Raw genomic sequence first — 25,382 nt, 5'->3', positions numbered from 1 at the left:
TGTAATTTCAGACCAAAAATCAAATAAATCTAGTTTTATGCTCTTGAAAGTATGCCACTGTTTACTGCTCATCCAAATGCATTTACCCCTCAAAAAAACTATGCATGCAAGTGGGATTCACTGCAGCCAAACACAGAATTCCTGCAAGCATATAGAGCTGGATCTGTGGCTTGACTTTGCGACATGTTCAGTTATTATTTGTCCACTGAACTGAAAGTAAAGAAAAACAAAATATAAGTGGCTGCATATTAACAACATGAACAGTATGAAAGATCTGAGGGCTTCAGTTTCTTTAGTTCCTAAACTTGCTGATCCTATCGACACATGAACTGCTCCTCCATCACCCCAAAAAGGTTTTACATTACCAAAAAGTCAAATGTCACATCATCTGAGATAGTACCTGGAAAGTATGACAGGCATCTTTATGATCCACTTAATAAAGTAATGCTCCCTAAAGTGTTTTGTTTTAATTTTTTTTTTTTACAACACCACCATAAATATCTCATTATCCTCTAAATGCAAAGAGATATGTGACTAAAACAGGCTTGAACATTCAGGTCTAGCCAGTCCAACATTTTTGAACTCAGGCAAAAAGGCACTTCAAAAACAATTAGTTGGCTGAAATTCTATCGATCGGCTCTGGTGCCGGGCTAACAGTGGAAACATGCACGCTGTCTTCCTCTCACGTGTTGTGCTGTAACTTGTGCTTTCTTGCTATTTTTTCCTTCGCTTTTTGGCCTATTCTGTCCTATTTTCAAATCAGTTTTAAATGAGGGAGGAAAATATGGACCAGAAATAGATCAAATATCTCTAAATACATCTAAAACTCTTAAAATGAGCACTGATGCTAAAATGAGACACATCACAAATAAAGATAAGAAAGAAAAGTATTTTAAGGTTTCTTTTGTATAGGGACTAATTGGCTAGAGTGAGATCATGTGATACCTCATTTAGATAAGCTTCAATCTATAATATGAAAACACATGCAGCTCTGATGGACAGACAAGCGACTGTGGAAAAGGGTGACATGAGTGTGATCCACTTGAGCTCACTGTGTTGTGAGAAGAAAGGTTGACCCGCTTTGAGCTCCCTAAACCTGTTCTTACTTTAGATGCTGTCAACTGTCAGAGCTACGTGCTGGTCACTGGGCCATAACCCTGGTTAGCCAAATATATAGTGTCAATTTGAATAAGAGCATGAGCCATAAAGGTGATAGGGCATGGAATTAAATTGATACAAGCTGTTGCATTTGTGTGTCATGTTTCCAAAGCCTCTCTAAAATATGAGCACTTTTAAGATTCAAATCTTTTTTAGGACTCATCAGTTAAAAACCATGTCATAGTTCATGCATTAACATGTGTGAAACATAAGTATACTTAAAATTATTATTACAGTGATCAACCTTTTTGCATACTTTGAGCAGCACAAGCCTGAATTATTTACTGTTGTTTCATGCGTGTCCAAGCACCTGTGCATGGTTGGATGGCTAAGCAACAGCTTTTTGGGGTTATTAGGCTGATAGACTTACCTTCCATAAGTCTTTGTGGCGAGAAGGACAAACGAGTTTGTATCTACACCAACTTAAAGCTTGTACTTTTGAGTTGACTTACTTAATTATGTGCAGCACAGAAGTAGAGAAATTTAAAGGTGAGCTTTCTTGATTACTTAAAATAAAGACCAAAGTAAACTTTAGGTAAAGTCGACAAATCTTACTCAGTAGGTTTCACCCCCTAAACTAAGAGTTAAGGTAAGAGTTAAACTCCCAGGAGCATTTGTCCACCATGCTGGAGGGACTAGCCCGTCTCTGCTGGAATGGTGGGGGCTGCTCGTTTAAGCCAATAAGCAGCAAGCAACGCTAATGTCATTTTACTGTGACCGCTGAGAGGAGCACCGCAGCGCACCGCGCGCCGCTGAAACGACTGGGATGTGGTGACAGAGAAGTCAAGACCAAGCTCTCTCAGCGCTCCTCTCCAATGCATTCAGTATCTGGGGTTTAAGCTTATCGCTCTGCGCAGCTCTCGGTTCAGCTTTCCGGGACATCCTCTCTGGACTGTGCATCTAATACCAATGAGACGCAGCTTTTCTAACTTCGGGAATATTGGTTCTGGATACTTGGTTCACTGCGACTGAGCAATTTTGGAGGTGAGCAGACCAAGTCATTTAGAGCGTTTAACTCAGGTCTACCTAGTTTGTAAACAATCCCACCCACTCTGCTTGTTTTTTTGTTTTTGTTTTGTTTTTTATGATGGCTGTGTTATTTTTGCAGTTTTACGCTAATTACTCTAAATGCATCGGTGGAAAAGCTGACGATACTTTAATTTAAAAAAAACAAACAAAAACTCCAACAACTTTTAAGCATTTGTGAAACACACGCACATACTCTGCAGAGACTATATGCCACTAGTGTCATCCACATAAAGTCAGCAAACCTGTTTTAATTTCCCTGCGCAGTTTTGGGGGCTTTTACGCAGCGACATCTCCAAAGAGACACGTTTCACTTTCCCTGCGCGTACAGTCACAGTAACCTCGTTTCTCTGACGCTGAAAAAACTTGACCAGAGACACTCGGACGTGGCGTCCCTTGGGCCTCCAGATGTATAGATTCAGCTGTCGCCTGTCACTTCGGTGACAACTGGTCGGCGCACCGTGACCGCTGCCTGTCCGCCGCCACAGGCTTCGCATAGCTGTCACGACTGTTGTTGAGTGAACCAGAACTTAGTCACACATGAGAAGTTAGTCCCACTTTTTTTTTAAACTCCCCCCTCTTCTTTACCATGATGTATGAGGTGAGAACGTCAACATTTAGGGTATTTTAACTGTATTTAAATAGCTACATGAAAACATCTGGAAACTTATTCTTGATAGCTTGTTTTGATCTGATATACTTTGTTTTGCTCTGTGTGGGTTTAAAACAGAGCCTAAAATATCGATTAAAAAAAAGCTTGAACTTAAAAAAGGGGGAAAGGACTCCAACCTTCTTGAGTGAATTCATCACTCCTAATGGACCTCTCACAGAGCTAAACATGCCATAAAGCCCTTCCTTTGGAGAAAAATGACACACCCTCAAGTTTCACATATTTCCATCCTCAGCTGTGATACAAAGAGCTAAACCTACGAGACACAGGAGAGCACATACTGTTTATATTTAACCAAGGCTGCCTGAAATAATAATTTGTCCTCAATGGACCAGGGGGGAAGCCATTAAACCCTGAGCGTGTCTTTTTGAGGAGACCCACTTTCGACTAAGTGTAAAAGCAAGACTCAAACCTGAAATCTGTCACTGAGCACAGCGGATGAAAACAAAGCACTGCTGAGCTCGGGGCAGTTAGCCATGGAGAGCTAGGTGGAAGAGAGTGGTGTGGTCTTTATTTGGACACTAAATTGTTGGTTTGTGGACGTGATTTGAGACGTTGCATGGCAATTTAAGTAAGACTGGATTTAAAAGAATGGAGCACTTTGACAACACAAAGCAGGTATGTTTACTCCAGACTCTGGACAGTATCATCACAGTATGATTTCCAAGGTCATTTCCTGCTATAATTGTACCAGAAACTGTTTTCAGATATAACCCCACCCAGCCATTATTACCGCACTTTAAATATTTTTTTTCGCTCGCCAGTCCAGAAAAACATCAAACAAAGAAGTAGTTTGAGAGAGAACAGATATAAGTAGGAATAGAAACGGCAGCACAGAGAGTTAAGGTGGTGGTGTCACCTAGTGGCCAGATTGCAGGTTGACGGCTTCACTGCCTTGGAGTCAAGAGTTAACCAAATAAGGCAAACAATCTTTTGAATTTACATATAAATAAAAGTTTATTAGCACTTTAGTGCTCAGCACATAACAAAGACATATCAGTGTCACCACAGCCCACGTTTAAAGAAATTCAGGATCCAGTAGCTAATACATATTTTCATACTTTCAAATTAATGATTTACATTGTATTTCACTGCACATGGTACTTAATGTGTCAAATAATGCTGCATAGCCACTAAAATCTCTTACTTTACCGTACTGCAGGCATCAGTGTTTACTTGATTGAGAATGAAAAGGGGGCATGTGAGCTTATACTTTGAATGATCTGCTAAAGGTAAGAAGTCTCTCAGAATATTAGGTTTATTTATGGACTAAATGATTTACAAAGTGGTGCTTTTGGACCAGCACCACATGCCACACCATGCTTGTTCACGTCTCATTTGCAAAGCCTCGAGGTGCTTCAAAGGTGCCATTAATAGAATCAGAAGACTTTTAAAGTGCTTTGTGCAGGATTGTGTGTGAACATAAGGGGTGGGGGGTGTAGTTGGCCTCATCATCATTTTTGGACTCAGGAATGGGAACAGATTTGATCCTTCACAGCAAGCTTGATGTTTATGTGCACTTGCTTCATAACAGTAGATTATGTTGATGGTTTATTTTAGTACTACAATGCATTGCTAAGAAAAGGTGATGGTTTTTAGGAGAGAGAGAGATTGTAAGTAGGTGTTGGAGAGCGCTAGAGTCTGCAGAGCTAAGTGCGAAGGGGCAGAATTTAAGTCCTGGTGCCCATATGTATACGTTTCCAAATGTTGATTTAAAAGCCCAGCACTAGTGAAATTTACACAGAGGCCTGTTTGTGCGAAGCTAGAATGAATCACCTTTGCGTCCGCGTAAATTGCCTGCAAGCCAAACACTCTGGCAGCCTTTTATCCCCCAGACGTGGTCCAGCTCACCGCAGCGGGGCTAAAAGCAGAGCAGGACAGGGGCCGTGTGTTGTGAGGATCTGTCAGAGGAGGCCAGTCTTTCACGGCTCTGGATGGGGAGATGTGGCACTGGAGTCGAGTTGCCATAGACAAACTCCAGAGAGCAGAGTCTACTGACTGTAAACTGTTTGTGGTAGGTTGGCAGGAGATTGGAAGAAATATGGCTTGTTTAAACACCGGTGGTCCCTGAAGCTGTGGTCACTGGGCCTGGCTGAATTGGACGGCGGCTCAGATGGTCAAGTTTAGGGCCCTGTGACAGTGTGATTGTGGTGTTTGGGATAACTATTGTGGATCCTGCTTCCTGTAGGACAGAATATAACTTTGTGCTTGCTATACGGTACAGTTCCCCTTGTGTAATTTTCAAACGGCATCATGTATAAGAGTGGGAAATGTGCCCGAAGCGGTGGCGCACATTGGATCCACATGTTAAGCATTATTCTAAAGTGATTAGAGGTAGTTAGTGATTTAGCGCTTCCAGGCACAACTCTGTTTATTGGGAGCTGCAGGATGATGTTAGAGGAAAACGGGTTTGGCTCGCAGACAGGAGTTTAATGCCCCAGCAGATCTTTTGCAACCACACAGCATAATTGTGCGACCAACCATCAGACCACCAAGATGATGAAAGTCATACTCCACACACACACACGTTTCTTTATCATCACCATGTATAGAGGCATGATGATCGGCTTTGGATGTATACTGCATGATAATCATGGTGCATTGCTAAGAAGCTGATTATCATCAACATGCCTGAAGGTGGAATAACAGATGTAAAGATACCAAATGTCAGCAACTTTTGTGGCTCTGGAAATTCATCTGCGCCAGACGGGAATGCTTGCAGAATGGTGTGATTTCTCTTTGTCCTCCACATCTATAGGGATCCATCCAAGCAATCAAAGCATCGCAGGACTAGAAGCAAAAGAAAACATATTACGCAGAGTTGTCATTAAAAAGCCCAGCTCACTTCCCCAGCACACAACGGGGGATTCAGTTAAAGCTTTCCGGACCCCCGGCTGAAAATATGCAAAACACACTCCCCCAACTCAGCCCCTTCCTGTGGCTCTTGTTCCTCCTGTTGGCATTGTCACAGGGGTGTAGTCAGTGAGCGTGGATGATATGGAAAAGGTCAGCAGGGTTTAAAAATGGACGCTGCAGGGCTGGGCAAGAGATTTTTCAGCTGACAACAAAGGTATTTCTGGGGAATTCCCCCCCCCCCCAGAAAGGTTACAGTAGGGACAATCTGCCAGAATATTCCTCTAAGAAGGTTTAGTTAATAAAAGTTGCCATATTTTCCTCTACCAGTAATTAGGTTGGAAAATAAATGCATGCAGAGTGATGTATTCCCAAATTGCATAGTGCTGAAGTTGACTATAATAACTCATTTAAAACATTTCTTACAATATATCATACAAAGATTAAAAGGGACAAAAAGCAGTATGTCAATGCACTACCCCATTCCAGCTTTAGGCCTGTTTCACTTAAAGTTTTACATATTTTTGGCTTCAAAGCCGATCGTCCATTTACTGTAGTTTCAAGCAACACTATACTTCAGGGTGTCAGGGTTAGGGATATACATGGTAGCCAATTCCTAATCAAAGCCAATACTAAATGTTTAATAACTGAAAGTTCTTTGTCAAATAAACATGTAAGGTTTGAATATGGTAGAAACCCAATTACATTGCTATGCTAGATTCAATGCACCATACAATATTTGATAGAAACATAAGTGGATTTGAGGTTGGGTACAACATAAGATACAAGTGTCACAGCAATCAATACTTGCAAGGGCAAAAGGTCACCTAATGTATTGGCCAATCAAGTGCAACATTAAACCTGCCCAATATTGTGTATAAATCTTCCCCTAGCAAGCAAACATGTCTGGGCTTGGATGCAAGACCTCTGGGTGGGGGCCCTGTGCTGTATGGCAGTGGAAGCTTTGGGTCTTATGTGTTGCAGGGGTGGATCCTCTAAGCTATTTCTGGCATATCCCTCGCATTGTGCCATTGAAACAATGTGCAATTAGTGTCGATGTAGCATGGATATAGAATCCAGGACCCATAATTTCTCTGCAGAACATGCAGACAATGCTGATATTAATACTCTGATTAATTTTTGTTCAGTAAGAACTGAATTCAGTTGAAACATTGTATTAAAATGAAGAAAAAGATCCAGTATAGTTAAGCTGTGTAGCTTTAAGGGAGAAAAAAATGCCATATTCAAAGTTAAATCAAACTTCAAGTTGTTTAGCCAGACATTGTAACCAAAACCACATTTATTTTATATTTGTTAAAGAGTAAGAGCAAGAATTGCCTGATGTACTCATCATCCTCTTTATTTTGAGTCTGACCGCCATCTAACAGCTGTCATTTACGAAAATTCGATTTATGCATAATATGTGCTACCCGAATAATTTTCAGTAATCTGTTCACACTGAGAAAATGCATCACAGTAAAGGTGAGTAAATGTGGGTAACATACAAATGGGTTAATATTGGCAAAGGCCAGCTGAGGACATGTGTTGCAGAGGAGCAGCCTGAGGCCCGCAGTGGCTTCACCGAGCTGACGCAGAAACATTTCATTTCATTTGGCCACAACAACCCGATGGCAGCTCCTAGTGAGAGGCCAGTTCAAAGAGCCGGGTTTTTGTTTGCTGTGCTCACGCTGTCTTCCTGTTAGGGGCTGGGCTCCCAAAGAAAACAGAAAGCAGGGGCTCAGCAGATGTGCGCATCTTTGTATGTGACCTGTTTGTACAGAAGCACACTTCAGAGAGCTCGTTGGACATTTTTGGATCTGGAAAAGAAACATAACAGATATTATTAAACTCCTTCACGTGTTCCATCGCTGAAGATGGTTTGGTGTCATTAGTGACCTCAGTATTAGCAGCTCCAAAAATAACACGCTGATGCTGACAGTAACAGACACATTACATGCAAGGTTTCTAGGAATGGGATTTGCCCTAGAGGATTGGGATCTGTAATTTGGAGGGTGATAATGCAGCCAGTTTCGTCCCTTTTTCCATTCCACACATTTTGCCAACACACACACACACACACATACACACACATACACACACACACAAGCTGATCCCAGCCACTAATGTCTGGTCTGTATAGCTGATAAACTGACCGAGGCTCCCACAGGGCTTCAGATTGGACCTCTCCATGTTTACAGTGAAACATTCACACGCTCCAACTCATTTGTTGGTAAGCTGGACAGGTCATTAACTACTGAAAAGTTATACTTGCTCTAATACTCTAACAACTAATTCAAACCACAGATGTCAGCCTGACCCTAAAGACATGGCGACCAAAAATGGGTGTAAAGAATAAGAATTGATTTAATTCAGGGATTTAATCAGTGAGAGTCTTTTTATAATGGAAAGCAACCAATGGCAATTTTTTCAATGGGTCATGATGCACCAGCAAAATATCAGCCACTATCCTCAACACCGCTTCACACTTGACATAGACATTACATCACATTTCTATAAAGAAGTAGTCAATTCCTGACTCACATTAAGAGGAAAATAGAAATGTAAAAAGCACATATTGAGATGGTATAATTAAGGTTTTATGATTCTTAAAAATTAGAGTATTGGTTTGGGACGAGTATACAGTAACAGCAGAAAGCTTAACCTGGATACATGGCTGGAAAGAAGTCTTTAAAAGTTTCATGCTCATTGTTTCTCTCCTCCTTTTCTGCCTCAAAAATGCAATTTTCTTGTCTCGTAGACTGAAAAAGATCTGTATAGTCGAGTGATCATCTTTATGGAAAAGAGCATCTTTCATGCTTTAAGACAGCGTATGTATAGAAAGCCGGTATAGATTATGTCAACAAGCAAGATCAGGTAGAAACACAATGATCAATAATGCACAACAAGCGGAATACTAATAAAAGCAGCCCAATGTGGCAAACACATGCAAAGATACTCGTGTACAACTTTGCCTCATAGGATACAGGACCTCCAAACGTGTATAACCTCATGGTCTACTTCAGTTTTGCAACTACATTATACATGCTTAACTAACAAGCCAGTATGGGTCTTTCTGGACTGGATTTAACTTCAGCTGTACATTTTTTCCACCCCTCTTTTTTAATGTGAGTCACATGAGAAGGTGAAAGGGTCAACAACATCAGAGCAACGGGGAGCCTTACAGGGGAGATCATTGGGCCTCTCCTTTGCTCTTTCTGCTGTTTTACTACCACCTTAATGACTTAAATTGTGTCCAATTAAGCCGAGTTGGAAAGAAGCATCCCCGCTTGCAGTTGCAAGTTCCCTCTGTGCTGTGGCACTGGAGCATGTGTTTAATTAGAACGCTCTAAAAAGACTGTAACAGAGCGTTTCTTCAGGAATGTTAATCATTAGTGGGATCCTGACTGAGCAGCTCTTAACTGTTTCAGAGTATTGTTGGATTCCACGGTTTGCCTTTTGAAGCCAGGCTCAGGAAAATGCTTCCACGTGTGGGAGTTGTCAGCCACTTCTTCTTTGCTGGACCGCGTCGTCTCCTTATACACGAAAGCGCTTCATTTTAAAGTGTTGCCCGTGTTCATTCAGGTGACAGTTTGAACTGGTGGGAAGTTGGGAAGACAGGAAATAGTTCCATTTCCAGAGGAAGGATATACTATTGAACTTTGAGGAGAGTTAAGGAGAAAAGCCCATCAAGTGTGAGGGGCCGTGGTGCGTGCACGTGTGTTAGATTCTCTGAAAAATTGAGGTCATAAATTAAACCTTTTTGAAATTGGGTGCTGTTTTAAGAGGAGTAATTAAACCTTATCACGTGTCATATAAATTAACAGCTTTTAAGGTCACCAAGATCATATCAAAGCTCAGCTGAAGAAACAAGACGGTGTTAAAGCAGAGATTTTTTGGCCGAACATGCTGGTTTGAGGTGTTAATAGGACTGTTTAGCTATTTTATGTATATACTCGTCACAGTTTGCCCATGGAGACCACACATGAGTGGCTTTGCCCTTTGCTGATCCACCGCTTTTGTTAGCACAAGTGTGTAGTCTAAGAGCAGCCCATTCATCCTTAGCCTGCTCTGTGTGTAGACAGCCACAGGCTTTTGTTGAGTTATAGCATCCTCAAATAAAGGGGCTTCCTCTCTTTAACAGCCCCAGGAGCTCTGTCGCTCCACTTTCCATTGTTCCCAATGAGGTCCGGCTTTTACAACTGTGTGAGAGGGTGTCAAATTGAGGGTGAAAAACAAGGCGTCCCGATCGTGCGCGTCTGCAACGTTTGGCAAAGCACTAACGATAAAGCGGAGAAACAATGGGCTGATGCAGCATGCCGCGTACTGCTTATTGCAACTTGAGAACGTGTTGCATTACATCATACATGACACAACACCAGTGTGGCAAATTGAATAAAGCAGAAATTAATGAGTAAAGAAATAGTGTTTGTTCATAGATTGGTTCCATGCAGCCAGGCCCATTCATAGATCATCTGTTTCATCACTATTATATTATTGGTTTTAGACAATAGCATTACAGTAATCTAATAAATAAAACCAGGTGGCCTCTATTATCGACATTTTTTAAGCATCGTTAACTTTTGTGTTTCTATTTGGTTGATGAGGAAATTAGAATTTCAGCTGAAGTGGAAATGTTCACATGTAGTTGTAGCTCATTAGCAATAGAGTCCAATAAATGTTTTCCAATTCAGCACCCTTGAGAAACACGGGATCTTATGGGGTCAAGTATCAAATGAGCAGATATATCTCTGTAATTTTTACAAATGTCTCCTGTCAGAAACGAAGCTTAGATCTAAGCTTTGCCCTCAGCTGCCTCCAATGTGTCAGACTGAAACAGTAAAAAGGGGTTATGTGAGGGTTATAGGGCTAACAAGCCCACAGTCTGACCTGAGTTTGTCAGCGCCAATCTAGCTAAGTCAATATCAATGCGCTGACTGCTCCACCAGTTGACCTTTTCCTCCCTCTTTCAAGGCGTAAAAAGGATTGTTGTTACTGTAGGGTGATAGGCTTTTATTGGTCTTTATAACTGAAGCTTTTGTTGGGCCTGTGTCCTGCTAATACCCCTTGGCAAGTCATTTAAACCTTGAATGCCTACTTTTTATAAGGTGGCTCACACACTAGCGAGAGCAACTCTCAACAATAGTTCAGCAATAGCTGTGAGTTAGAGACTGACCTTCCATTTGCCTCCTTCGCTGGTAGTCCAAAACTTGACTAATACAAACAGTTAATAATGTTAATTTGTGCTAATTCCACTATAAGAATCACTAGTGGTAGATATAGCAATAATGTTTGACCAGATTCTTAGTTTTGTGTGTTCCCTGCTTTGGGATTGTGTTAAGAATGCAGATTTATCACAGGTGATGGTTCTGATGATCATCTTCCCTGTCCTGTCATTGTCAGGGCGTGCTAGTTCAGAACTACTTTGCCAGTAGCACAGGATGCTTTTCTTGTTTTGTTCTTCTTCTTTTACAGCAGTGAGAAGATACAGACCAGGTGTGAGATGCTGTTCAGGTCATTGTAAATATGACAGAGGAAAGGGCTGTAAATCCCTAGGGCCATAGATTTATGGGTCATCTGATGTTCTCACAGGTCAAGGGTCGGGGATCCGTGACTTGTCCGACTTTATATTTTTCAGCTATCTGCGGCGAACCTTGAACTGTGCAGCCGGCTACTTCTAACTTTAGAGTGGTGTAATCATAAATCGATACTCGCCACTCTGCACGTTCCTGGGTAGATGTCTTTGATGAGATGTCTGCACATTCATATCTGAGTTTCTCTCTTGTGGGAAATAAGCAGGTTATTAATTTCTGTATGTTGAGGAAATGAAAAACAATCCAGGTCTGGTGTTTTGCCCACACTAGAGGAACCATCTTAGCTTTGCATTTCATGAATCCTCCTTTTGGGGGACGGGGGTACATTGTGTTGTTCCTCTCCTAAAAGACTTGCTAATGGAGCATGGTGCTTAGGTCTTTGGATTAACACAAAGGCCTGAAGTTTGCTGTGAAAGGGCTCCTCTCCTCCCCGGCCTTGACTGCAACAATGGCTTTGTCCCAGTGCTCGACTGCAAGAGCACTGGCAGGGGTTAAATCCCGTACTTTATAAACAGAATATTTACAGATATAAGCTCCATTTTTTTCCATTGAAATGACAGCCATCATTCACCACCCAAGCTGTGATATTCTGGCACATAATGGTGTAAAGTATGTAGGCGTGTGGAGGATGGAAAAAGTGCTACTCAGATGGTGTCCATCATGTGCTAGAAATGAGTTGTTAGCCTTTTTTTAATATATGATTTATTTTTTTAAACAACTTTCTTTTTAAAAGGCCAACTGAGTATTTCGCATGTAGACAATGATTCTCCGCTTGATTAAGTTCAATGCATTACATAAAACGTTTTCTATATTAATCCTCAAAGAAAAACACCATTCACAGAGTTAGGTCCCAACATTGCATCTCCTAAGAACAAACAGCTTCTAAAATGTTTAGAAAGAAAGCAATCTGACCAGTTTAATAGATTCCTTGCTTCCTAGTAAAATGCCTTACTGCTTTGTTTTACAGTCTAAGTGTTTTTATACTCGACAGCAAAACCTCTCTGACGAGGAAGAACTTCTAGTGCTCTGGAAGTTATGTCCACCGTAAACATGTCCTTTTGGGCAAAAGTAACACTTTGATATTGCAATTAAACAACCACAAAAGGATGCAAAAGGTGCAACTGTCCAGAGTTTGACCTGAACCAGCAACTTTTATTTTCTGAGGCAAGAGGAAGAGGATCACATTCTGGCATTCCAGCAGAGGTGAAGGAGAGGCAGAGGTCAACAGTGTCCTCTTCAGGGAGTTTCACTGCGTGGGTGGATCTGTACGTTTGGGCTTTATAGATATCTGTCATTTTAATTCCTTCTCATTTGTGATAACGGAGTAAACATTAGGGTAATGATTGTTTTCACTGACAATACATATTATATTGCTAATATATAATATCTTAATTTTGAGCAACTATTAAGACCAGTTAATTCTGTTTATCAAATAGTGACCTAATCGTTTCATCTTGGAGATAACTTTGGTTACATGTGTGTGTTTAGTTTAGACAGTGTGAGGCTTTGTGGTTGGAGTAACTTGCATGGAGGACTCGTTTTGATTCACAACCGGATGACTGGTCTCATACAGAAATGCTGACATCACATTCAGGTAGTAGAAAAAGTTATTGTGATGCTTGAAACCAATCTTTCTATAGAATTAAAATACATATATATATCATTTGATCTAACAATAAGCCTACAATCAAAACTTTTGTTAGCAGACAGCTCTCTTTAACTTTACATGTAGGCACAAAGGAAATGTCAAACCACCAAATAAACCAAATCCTGACTCAACATTCACCGCCGTCCCCACATCTTTAAGCCGTTGATAGGGAAGAAGAAAGAAGAGCGTCATGTGAAAGCTGTTGTGGATACAGGGCGGTTAGCCTGGCAAAACAAGCTCTGCCATCACTGATGTGCTGCTTTAAAGCACGGTTTCTGCGAGCTCTACCAGCGATTCTCATTTGGGAGCATGTGTTTGAAGTACGAGAGGGGGGGGCTGACTGAAGCAAGAGACGCCTCGCTCTGCCATACCCAGCCATGACTCGCTGCCTCTGAGTTTAAGGGCCGGGCTGAGGTTAAGAGGGCCGGGTTGGAAGAAAGAGGAGGGGAGGAGGAGGAGGAGTGTTTGACAGAGAGGAGGGTGGGATGACCATCTGGTTGGGCTCCTCCGTGTACACGCACATGCACACACACACCTCGCTCACTCTCTGACTTTATACAGTCTTAGCTTTGATATGGGCTGTTACTGTGCTGACAGCTCCGGTAGAGAAGCCTGGCTGCTGCTGTCCTGGATTTAGAGTTTAGAGGAGCTTACATAGATATGGAGTGCAGAACAATTTAGGACTGGATATAGTGGCGACAAGATCCGTTTTCTCTATTCACGTCAGGAGAGTTGGCCTACACTGAGGTAAGACCTGCAGGAAAATGAATGAGATGTAAACCGGTTCCTCTGAGAGCTTTGCTTTGGTTGTAGTGAGGCTGAAAGAAAATGGAAAAGTTGCACCGTAACTCCTTGATTAAATGTATTTGAATGAATGTGTGGATGGCTTGATTGCAAATGCATGTTTCGCCTGTAAAACATGTAGCACATCCCAAATACAGGCAATTTCTGGTCTTTGTGGAAGTTGTCTCTTATATACGAATCAGACTTGATTTTAGGTCTCATGCACGAGTTAGTGCATTTGAAGTCTGCTGCTGTGTGTTGAATCTTAGTCCATGCTGGCCAGCACAGTAGTGTATATCTCTGTGGGGATGTCACTCCCATCCATTTGGTCTTGAAAAAACACTCCCCGGCCACAAACAGAGGCCTCCATAAGCTGACCAAACTCCAACTCCTTATAGCACCTTTGCACTGCGTAACTTATCCTCCCGTCGAGCTCTTTTTTCAGTAGCATTTTGACCTTGACTTTTTCTAATCTGACTGGTATCAAATTTTGAGTCGCTTTTCCGGGTTTTGATTTGATGATGCTGTGTAGTTTTATTCATTTTTGAATCATAAATACTACTCAATTACAAGTTCAGCTTTTTAAAATGTGATTTATTTATTTATTTTATAGGCACGAGGCTTCTAGTTTAGCACAGGGGTGTCATTTTTCTAATGAACTTCATCTGGCCCAGAGGTTGGTTTTTTTGCTTCTTTTTTTTGACACTACATTAACGGCCAAAGGCTGACAGGCAGTGATTTTTAAATATTTGCGTGTGTGCAGGGAGATAAATAATATGCTGCATATTTTTCAATCTTGTTGGACATGAAAAATAAACTGAGTTTGTCTGACTTCAAGCTTAAGTATGCAGGGACAGTGAACAGAAATTCTTGTTTTTCTCTCCCAACTACAGCCTATCCTGCATTACCCAGCTAGCAGAAGCCAAGTTAAACAAGTAGGGCCAGCCTAAACTGACAGAGAACACTGTGTTGGGTTGTGTGCCTGTCCATCATCCACTTCCTAAAGAAATAGACAGTAATTCAGACCAGAAGTTGCTTATTTTTCCTGTGCACTCTCTCAAGGGCTGTTAATCCAAAGCTCCAGTGTCTGGATTTTTTTTTGGAGGGGGGGGGGGACTATGGTTTAAGTGTTGTCGAACACTATTTAAAAATGTCACTGTTGATTGTATTTATTGGTCAGTCGCTGCATGGGGTCCTTCAAGAGTTCTGTATTCAACAAAGCGATAAATAATGCATTGCACTGTAGTTAGGCGCACCACTGCTGTCGGGCATTACAGTCAGACAGGACGTTCTTCAGGGTGAACTCAAATAAGTGGTTGTTTTGTTCTTTAATGAAACACGTCTGAACCCACACAGTCACCGAGGTCCTGTTATGCAGCATTTGTGGGAATGTAAGCTCCATTGTCCGCTTTCCGTAGAACACGGGGCTCTTCCCTCCTTCAGTAAGTCGTGGGATGTTCTCAAATCAGCAATCACTGAAAACATTTCAAAGCAAGCGCGTCTGTTAAAGATTTCCCTCTTTCTCCTGGCATGACTTAACTTCCCTCTCCTTTGTGGAAAAAGGACATTAACATTTTCATACATGTCAGTCACCCCATTTTATCCTCAGTCTAATAGCACCCCCACTACCTTCTGTGGGTAGATCAGTCAGATATGCAGACCTGCAGCTCCCAAAGCCATGTTAACAAGCACCTTTACAAAGGAGTGAGGGGCTGTTAAACATTCGGGACTGCAGGGGTCTGGCTAGTGTGGGAGGAGGGCAGGGCAGGGGCTTGGGGGGTGGGGTGGAGGGTGAAAAGGGAAGGGGGGCAGAGGGTTAAAACTAATCTCACAAACCATAGATCCCTTGTTAGAGGAAAAAACTATAAAAGCCAGCCTGAGTGATGAGTCAGTCAGTATGAGCACGGTGAAGTTAGCTGGCTCAGTGCTTCTGTCATTCAAAATGTTAAGGAATTGTTTCGGGTAAAGCCAGAGGAAATGAACTGCATGACAGATAAAGGAAAAATTAGCATGCAACCAGCTGTAGATGTATGAGAAACTTTTTTTTTTGCTTAACACAGAGCTGCGTGAACGCCGTATTGCTTTCGAGAGCCTGGCTAAAGTTCAAGCCTGACATTCCTGTGAGTCAGGTTTGGCTGTGTGAGACATCCTTGCAGATACCCAGCCAACATGTGAAAGCAAGAATTCCAGCAAATGTAGCACATGAGTGATTTTGTGCCTGATTAAAATGTGTGGCTCTGAAGTGAGCCTCTTGCCTCCTGACTGAACCTGCCTATAGTTAGCTATCTCCCACGTGAAACCCAAGCTGTTCTCAAACAAGGGCACATTTTTGTAGGTTATTTTGGTCTCATTTGCAAGTCAATAGATATGAATAGAACAACAGAGTGCCTTATTCCATCCCTAGCTCTCTCATCTGAAGACAGGTTATCTGGGTTCGAGGGCTTCGACTGTCATATGTGACAAGATAAAACGTGGCATCTTCAGGAAAAAAAATACTTGCAAAGGGATAAACAGACTCTTGATGGATAAAACCTTCAGTGACTTGACAAAGGCACCATTGTTTAGGGCATCAGAGGCATTTTAACGGGATATGTTATAAGCCAATCCGCCTGACCTGACACTTTATGGTACAAGGCAGCCTAAATTAACCCTCCCAAAAGCCCAGGAATCCTTTAACACCATTATCATCACACCTAACACTGATAGTCTATGACTGGATAAGCTTAAGGGGGGGGGCTTGTCAGTCATTAGTAGTAGCGATGCCACAGTGGCTGACTTGTCTTTGAGAAAGATGAGCTGATATGAACAGCCAGTAGCTGCCTGAACCTGCATGTCTCGTGGATCTGTTAATCATCAGAGAAAGGTCTGACATGCTAATATATCAGTCTTCACTAACAGAGTGAATCGACACGAGCACCTGATTTTGACAAGGTATTGATAGTTATTTCTGTATTCTATGTATTTGTGTGTAGAGTAGCCTGTGTCTGCATATTCCTTACAGAGGTTAAGCAACATAAAATTATATAAAAAGCTTGAAGTACCTGCTGGAATGACCTGGGTCTACTTTTTTACAACAGAGAGCAACGTTTTTCAAAGAGGTTCTGATCATCTTTTGTACTATGACGAAACATTTCTGTCGTGATGGGAGTGGTCTCTTCTGCGATGACAGTGCTTCCAGCCTCAGGACGGATCATTGAGTGGTTTGATGGACTATAAAAATGATATGGCTTTTGAGGTCAGCCAGCACCTATGGGAAATTTGAATTGTTAGACGGTGCTCTTTTACATCATCATCAAAACAAACAAAATATCTTGGAAAGACTGCTTTTCCATCCATCCGTTAGAGTTCCAAAGTCTCCCAGAATCAGTCTCAAACCTGTTGTGGTGGCACTGGTGGTCGATCTATTTATCATTTGAGCAGAAAGCAGATTTTAAGGCCCCTATGCTGTCATCTCTATGTTCAAAGGCTTGCCCTCGAGTGTATTTGGTTTTCTCAGCTGTCTCTCTGTGGCTCTCTGTACCTTTGCTGTCCATAGGGGTTCAAGGCTTGGGTAGGGGGGAAGTGGTGCAAGGGCCAGGCTGCTGGATGCTGGCTGGGCTCCCATTTGATCTCAGTTAGAGCTCTTGGCTAGTGAGAAATTACCACAACTGCACAAGCATTCATTATGACTGTGTTTTCGTGGTCCTAAATGCTTACAGGAGTCCAGGAAATAAAGTTATGGGATGACTGGAGAGGGATGAATAAAGATCAGGGCAGATGGGGTTGCCTAATGATTATTCCAAAACCTGGTTTGCTTGGAATTTGCATGTCAAATAATCACTTTAAAGTTACTCTGGACATCACTCCCTCCCTCCTTCCGTCCGGGTATATTCTGAACATTAAAGACAAATTAATAAATAAATTAAGTGATTTTATTTATTCGCTATTTCTTTAATTTTATCCAGCTTTGCACAGATTTAGTTTGTTTCTGCCTCATCACAACAGTCACGTCTGCAAAAGTTTGGATTTTCCGTAAGACATTAGTAACTGCAGACAACACATATATAGAGGTCAGTACAGTTCGAGTCTTTTATCTCCCTGCTCTGTTTGTTGCCTCAGGTTATAGTGTCAGTATCAGTTAGTCCTATCCATCCATGTCAGCCTCTATTCATCTGCATTCATCCAGCTGCTTCACCTGTCTGGCACTGCGCTCACTGTCCATCTAAAAGATGAAAGAACGATCAGGCGCTCACTGTTTGTTTTCCAACCTGCTGCAATCCAAAGAAAAAGAAGAGATGAAGGAAGAGAGCAGGCTTGTGGACGCTTCCCATATGGTGGCCTCGTCTTAAAGCCAGGCTTGTGTTTATACAGACCTCGGGCTCAACTGATCAAGCTAGGATCAAATCCCATGTGTTGAACTCCACCCCCCTCCCTTGGGGCATAGCATCATCAGCTTCTCAGTAAAGTAAAATGATGACTCATACAGACATAAACCTAACAAATTATTTTAAACCTGCAGAAGATTAATAAGAAATGGTCACAGTTATAAGCAACTTCAAATAGTTTATAATTCTGAATAGTTTGTTATTGTCACTATAATGAGATAGAACATCACCTCATGAAGCTTTGGGAATTTCCTAACAATCTCTGCACCCCCAAAAACCACATGAGGAAGGCACGTGTTTAACTGCTACCATAATAGCAGTGAAAGGATGGAGTTGTCTTTATGAGTGCCTTTATGTAGTAGACTCATCACTAAAAGTAAACCAAAAAAGCTTGCTTAAATACCATTATGGGTTTTTGAGGGGTGCTGTGAGCCTCATGAAAGAGGTGGCAATGGTGTGACTCAGCAAGCGGTTAACAATCAGCGGAACAGCACTGACATGAGAGAGCTGGATTAAGATGTGAGGACGTAGGAACTGATGTCATGGCTTGATGACAAACATTTCTATTTTTTTTTCCTTTATATTTCTATCCTCTTCCCCCTTCTGTCCTCTCTCAAATCCCGGTACTTCCCATCTTGCTATCCTTTCATCTCACCTGTCTAGTAAAAAGAGAGCCCGATGAGCCTGGTGAGTGCAGCGGGGCTGGTGGCTGGCTTCCAGGGTGGGGCACGCAAGCGAGATTTCATGATGGAGCAGAAAATCAGTAAACTGACATCTGGCTTCCAGCGGAGCTCAACCTCTGATGACGACTCAGGCTGTGCACTGGAGGAGTATGCGTGGGTGCCACCTGGCCTGAGACCTGAACAGGTAAGCACAATGTGGCTTACAAATGCACCAGTTCAAGACGCTCTGAGCTAAGATTAATCAAGCCTGCTCCGTTTGGATACCGGGACACTGTTCTCTATAACTGTGGTATCAATTTCATTGGTTCGCAAATCATTTCCTCCCTAAATCAACACCACGAATAATGGTGTATCCTCCAGACAGCGAATAAAAACAGCCCTGACCTGATTTTAACTCCCTTATAGCCCATTTGCCTGGCCCAGATAAACGCTATTCACTGTGTGTTATACTGAATAACACACCAAGTCTCTGGAAAATGGCACCTGTGGGAAGGACAACATATTTCATTAAGCTTCCTTGTTCTCACTGCTTGTGGCAGATTTCTCAGACTCTATGAGGTTGCCACTAAAGGGCAGCATGAGTATACCGCAGAGTTAGAAGCAGGACTTAGTGGGTCGAGCTAGGAATCGGAGTCTTCGCCTCCACAACCACAGGCAGAGCTGTTAGCCGTGTCCGTTGAGCAGTCGGTGAGATATGGCACTTTCCCAGATCCTCAGAATTTTTAAACTCTGCTCTCACCACTGCTTGGTGTTCTTTTCTCTCTCTCACTCAGTCTGTAGCCGTCCCATTGCCCTTGATCAACAACACACATGGAAGCAATGAGTGGGTGATGGGCAAGAAGGGAAGCGAATGCAGCAAAAGCCTTAACATGCAGGGTCTCTTGTTTTAGGAACCACATAGATCAACTGTAATGCCTTTACTGCTGCCAATTCCCTAAATGGGCTATGTATTACAGGTCACTACTACAGGGTTGAAACACCTAGAGCTTGGGTGCTTGCTAGCTGTTCCTCGGGCCTAGTGAGCTGGATAAGGGGTCGTAGCAGCATCGTGATGTGCATAATTTATGATGGTAGAGGTGGTTGTTGGGGTCTGAGGGTGATTGCCAGGGTAAATTGCTGTGCTGTTACCCCTCCTCTAGACAGTCAAAGCTGCTGGAAGTCCCCTAACACACAGGACTACGGCATCCCATCTCTTTATCTAGCTAACTGTGATGGGCCCTCCCTCATAAAGTTTAGTCTTTAGCAGTCGGCCCCAAGGGTCAGGGTGCTACAATTACAGCCTGCTTTGTCCTGTCCGTGTAGAGACAACCATATCACTGAAAAATATAACCCTTAAACTGATTTGACCTGTTGACCTGTCTTGGCTTGTTCAGCACAGATTTATGTAGACGATGATTCCTGCGTTTTTCATCGTCAAAGAGGATCACTGCTGTGTGTTGCACTTTTGAATTAAAGCTGATTTGGGGATTAGGGAAAAGTCTTTGATTCCACAAAGTCATTCTTCCATACATTCTACATAGCGCTATCCCAGAATGTGTCTCATCACAAATTAATGTGCTTGTTCTCTAGTTTCTTGGAAAAGAATTTGTGTTAATATTGGCATATTGAATCCGAGGCAATAATGATAATATATGGCTGCAATAAGACGGGTGAAAATTTGGGTTTAAAATTACTTTTGGGGCGGACCAAAACCAACTCTCTGCTCCTGCAAATAATAATTCTGAGCCATTGCTCAGTTGTTATATTAGTTGGAATGCATTTAGTTGTCCAACCCTAACCCTTTTTATTCAACCAAAAACATCATGTGTTTAACCTAATATTTCCCCCAGGTCCAGCTATATTTTTCGTGTCTGCCTGAGGACAAGATCCCATATGTCAACAGCCCAGGAGAGAAGTTCAGAATCAAGCAGCTCCTCTACCAACTCCCACCACATGATAATGAGGTGAGAATTTTTGGTGCCTGTGTGTGCAAATGCGTGTCTCGTAAAAATTCAGCCCTCACATTTGCACCAAAATTGCAGCAAAAACAAAAAAACAATTGTGTTTGAGTAGCTGCATTTGATGCTGCTCACTCATCCTGCAGTGCTCAAGCCTCACCATCTCCATTGCTATCCCACTAATGTGCGCCCATAGCGTCTCCATTGACATCACACTGGGGGATTTTTGTTCCGCAAGCTTGTAGACATCCAGAGTGGGTACAATGTTACTTTTGACTTGATAATTTTATGATGTTTGCCGTGAGCCCCCACCAGCAGGATTCCTGCCATAGCAGTGGTTTTTATGAGGACCGCTCAGCAAGAGAGAGAGTGAGAGGGAGGCTGGTTGAAAGAGGCTTTATGTGATGCCACCACTGCAGTGGCACCACAGTTCGCCTCGGCTGTCTGTCTTCCTTTGTTGCCCACTGTCTTGATTACACTCTAAACACAGGCCTTGTTTGTGTAAACGTCTGCTTTCCCCCTTGTTAAGGACTGTTGTAAAAAAAAAAAAACTAAAAAAAAAAAACAGGTTCTCAATCGGGGACTGTGGGTGGAGATATGTTGGGTGGTGTAGGAAGGGAAAGCTGGGGTCAAGAGTTCCTTTTGTTCAAACTGCTCTGATAAGCACTTCGCCCTCAATCCAAAAAGGTCACTTATATATACTATTCTCAGTAGCAGATTTTCAGGAAGCATTAATCATCCCAATTCTTATATCTATATCTATATATAGATATAAAAACCTGTGGTTGTGAAACTAGCCATCATATTCCTAACCAATTCCCTTCTTTCCCAGGTGCGTTATTGCCAGTCCCTGAGTGAGGAGGAGAAGAAGGAGCTGCACATGTTCAGTGTTCAGAGGAAGAAGGAAGCATTGGGGAGGGGCACAGTAAAACTGCTGCCTCGCAATTTTCTGAACAGCATTTGTGATCATGTACGTTGCATGCAGCCCATGTATTGTTTATAACACGATGATGACTGAGAAATAGACAGTAGTCTAGAGTTTTTGTGGAACTAAGGATATAAACAGTATTCTTATATAAAAATAATTATCCATGAATGGTATTAAACAAGGGTTTGCTACGTTTCCTATTTGCATCTCATTTTTGGCTATTTAGCTAATCTAGATCAGAAAGAAAGCTGGAAACGAGAGAAATGCTGTCATGGACTAAAAAGTGTTTGCTGTCTGGGCTGGAAAGGCTCAGTATAAAGTTCTTTTTTTTAAACAATAACCAGTGAGCAGCCAAGTGGGTGCCCATAAACTGATGAATCTCTGAGACTGCTGTTTTTCCTTTTCTTTCTCCTTTTAAATGACCTCTACCACCCACTCCTGTTCTTGTCAGTCAGAAGGACAGACATAAAATATGTTCTGCTAATCTGAGAACAACCTAGTGGGATTCCAGGTGCTGATGGAAGGCATGTTTTTTTGTAGCCAGACTCAGACTTTGTGTGAAGCTAAATCCATGCCCATGTAGGACTCAAACATTATTACAAAAGTATGACAATTGTTCAGTCTTAATGTGACTTGTGTTGTTTTTAAAAGTTGATAATTAGCGCTTTCAATTACAGTGCGGCGAAAACATCAACGGTGGAGAAATGGCCGTGTTTGCTTCAAGGGCGAGCGCTGGGCTGTGCTGGCACCCATCCTGCTTTGTCTGCTCCACATGTAGGGAACTCCTCGTGGATTTGATCTACTTCTACCATGATGGAAAGATCCACTGCGGGAGGCACCATGCTGAGCTGCTGAAACCACGATGCTCAGCCTGTGATGAGGTAGTACTAAGGAGAAAAAAACAGTGTTGCAAAGATAGATATTGCATCTGAAGCTTCTAAAGGTTGATGACCATTTTGTCTCAACTAATGCACATCTTTGTCCACAGATTATCTTTGCTGATGAGTGTACTGAGGCGGAGGGGCGCCACTGGCACATGAAACACTTCTCCTGTTTTGAATGTGAGACAATTCTCGGAGGTCAGCGTTATATCATGAAGGACGGCAGACCGTACTGTTGTGGCTGCTTTGAGTCTCTCTATGCAGAGTACTGTGAGGCTTGTGGAGAACACATTGGTAAGACAGTGATCTTCTGGAGTTAAAATACTATTTCAAGCAACAGAGAAATGTTAACTTGCTCTCCCCCTTTAACAGGTGTTGATCATGCTCAGATGACCTATGATGGGCTCCACTGGCATGCCACTGAGAGCTGCTTTAGCTGTGCCCACTGTAAGACCTCGCTACTGGGTAGTCCTTTTCTGCCATACCAGGGTCGTATTTACTGCTCCAAAGCCTGCAGTCTCGGGGAAGATGTGCATGCTTCCGATTCCTCTGACTCTGCCTTCCAGTCGGCGCGCTCACATGAATCCCGCCGGAGTGTGCGCATCGGCAAAAGCAGTCGTTCAGCTGACCAGTGCCGGCAGTCACTCCTGTTCTCACCCTCTGTTAACTATAAGTTCCCTGGCTTGAGTGGGAATGCTGATGACACCCTGACCAACAAGCTTGCCCATATGAACTTATCAGATGAACACTTCTGGAGAGGCCGCGGTGATGAGAATGAGGCACCTGACGACCAGGAGGAAGAGTGGGCTGAGCACGAAGACTACATGACTCAGCTATTGTTAAAGTTTGGGGAACAAGGGGTTTTCCAGCAAGCCAGCGACTCTAGACCTACAGATTTCTGGATTGCAGAAAAGGACACCAAGTCAAAGCAGGTATCCTCAAAAGCTGGGAGTAATGGTGGGGGAGGAAGGGGAAGCCTTGCCAGCAAGAAGTACCAAGCTGACATGTACTGGGCACAATCACAGGATGGGCTAGGAGATTCTGCCTATGGTAGCCATCCAGGTCCAGCAAGCAGCAGAAAAATCCAGGAGTTGGAGCTGGATCATGGGGCTGGAGGAGGTTTTCAGGGAGAGGAGCCACAATGGTACACCGACTCTTTGGAGTGTATCACCGATGAATTTAAGAAGACAGACCAGAATGTCCGAGACTCTATGGACTCACTTGCTCTTTCCAATATTACTGGTGAGTAGATGGAACTCTAAAAATCAGATATGGAAAATAACATGATTTTATGCTATGTCAGTAGTTGGATTTTGATGTATTTTAGTGCAGAAATGTAATAAATTTTCTTTTCCTTTCTAGGAACCTCAGTAGATGGTGATAATAAAGAAAGGTCTATGGTATATTCCCTGCAAGGTTTCCATGAACTGGAAACAGAAGACTGTGAGAAAACCAGTAATATGGGAACGCTCAACTCTTCTATGTTACACAGAAGTGCAAATTCCCTAAAAAGTCTTGCATCTGAGCAGGAGGAGGTGGAGAATGTTCTAGCAGAAGCACCCCAGGAGGACAGACCCAAACCTCATGTCCCTGCCCTCAGAAGGACACGTTCACAGTCTAGGCCGCAGCAAGTCAAATTCTCGGATGATGTTGTGGACAATGGTTATTATGGTGACATTCAAGTGCGGCAGCCACCTATGAGTGAACGGACTCGGAGGAGAGTGTACCACTTTGAAGAACAAGGCCAGGACCTTCACTCTGGTCGCCAACAGCACCACCATAGGAGGCGTCGCAGCCGCAAATCCCGGTCTGACAATGCTTTAAACCTTTTGCCTAAGGAAAGGCCCCAGATGTGCAACAAAGCGGACCGCAGAGGGAATGCCCTCGGTTCCAAGGGGCACCAACCATTCCACGGTCACCCCCATTCTGCTGCCATGCCCGACTACAGGTTACAGGGCCAAGCAATGGGAAGGTTCTTGGGTCTATATGATGATGATGATGACTGGTGTTCTACATGCTCATCTTCCTCCTCTGATTCTGAGGAGGAAGGTTTTTTCCTGGGTCAGCCCATCCCTCAGCCCAGGCCGCACAGACACTATTACACTGATGACTTGCCAAGCTCTGTAGCAGGCATGTCCTCTGCTCCTTATGGCCAATGGACTAAATCCAAAAAGAAAAAAGGCCACAAAGGGAAAAACTGTATAATTTCATAGGCTTTACTCTGCTGAGCATTGGGCAACGATTTGCCACTCACCGATGCCCCTTTGTTCATCATTTAAAATATAAACAGTTTGCTTGCTATTAAATGCTTCACAGCACTCAATTTACCAAGGTGGTTGTGTAAGACACAAGTCCATATTTGGATTATTATAGGTGTGTACACTTGTATAGCATTACAAACTGATGGTAAAGTATAATACATATTTATAAAATATAATCTAAACTGTGTTTATTTAACAGTGCAGATATATTGTATATATTGTAGAAATTTTTTAAAGTAATATTTTTCTACCTTTGTCATTCTTTATACCAAATGGCATTAAAATTAAACAATTGGCTGTTGGTACAGAGTCATTTTTAAATATGGGTGTCAGAAATTTAAAGACAAACTGACATGACCCAGGCTCTGCAGATGTTTTTTCCAGGTTTGTGCAGCACCAACATAAAAGCACTGTGTATTAATAATTAGCCTGTTGGAACAATCTATTTATGGGTCACTGTACTGTAAGAAAATCATTGCAATCTGTATAAATGTATAAACTGGAATATAAGGCTAAAATAGGTATTAATTGCAATAAAAATCTCTATATATCATGATTTGATTGTGTTTGGTGTTGATTTTTTTGTGACCATTTTCTGA

The 25,382-nt window shown here is 42.4% G+C and overlaps 1 protein-coding gene across 2 annotated transcripts; it reads left to right on the top strand.

Annotated features, from left to right (window-relative positions):
- Window positions 1-1,892: 1,892 nt before the first annotated feature.
- prickle1a (prickle homolog 1a) lies at window positions 1,893-25,339 on the top strand. Of its 2 annotated transcripts, none has more exons than XM_086299197.1 (8): window positions 1,893-2,142; window positions 18,757-18,960; window positions 20,606-20,719; window positions 21,546-21,683; window positions 22,319-22,522; window positions 22,630-22,816; window positions 22,895-23,764; window positions 23,885-25,339. In XM_086299197.1, exons 2-8 carry the CDS (start codon window positions 18,772-18,774, stop codon window positions 24,733-24,735), a joined length of 2,553 nt encoding a protein of 850 aa, XP_086155323.1. In that variant the 5' UTR covers window positions 1,893-2,142; window positions 18,757-18,771; the 3' UTR covers window positions 24,736-25,339. The 2 variants fall into 2 exon arrangements, with proteins under 2 accessions (XP_086155323.1, XP_086155324.1); XM_086299198.1 differs by lacking the exon at window positions 1,893-2,142 and adding an exon at window positions 13,527-13,693.
- The last annotated feature ends 43 nt before the right edge of the window (window positions 25,340-25,382 follow it).

Source organism: Aulonocara sp. 'chitande type north' Nkhata Bay, linkage group LG7 (assembly GCF_057382095.1).
Source record: "Aulonocara sp. 'chitande type north' Nkhata Bay isolate Kocher_YH1m ecotype deep benthic linkage group LG7, A_spYH_male_GT1.1, whole genome shotgun sequence".
Taxonomy (NCBI): domain Eukaryota; kingdom Metazoa; phylum Chordata; class Actinopteri; order Cichliformes; family Cichlidae; genus Aulonocara; species Aulonocara sp. 'chitande type north' Nkhata Bay.
Note: the sequence above shows the minus strand (reverse complement) of the source record. Positions and strands in the feature narration are given on the sequence as shown.

Excerpts from the sequence above, each read along its gene's own strand:
- prickle1a (XM_086299197.1), top strand. The coding sequence starts at position 18,772 with ATGAGCCTGGTGAGTGCAGCGGGGCTGGTGGCTGGCTTCCAGGGTGGG. Across the intron at positions 18,961-20,605 it reads CTGGCCTGAGACCTGAACAG|GTCCAGCTATATTTTTCGTG; the intron begins GTAAGCACAATG and ends TATTTCCCCCAG. Across the intron at positions 22,817-22,894 it reads GGCTTGTGGAGAACACATTG|GTGTTGATCATGCTCAGATG; the intron begins GTAAGACAGTGA and ends CCCCTTTAACAG.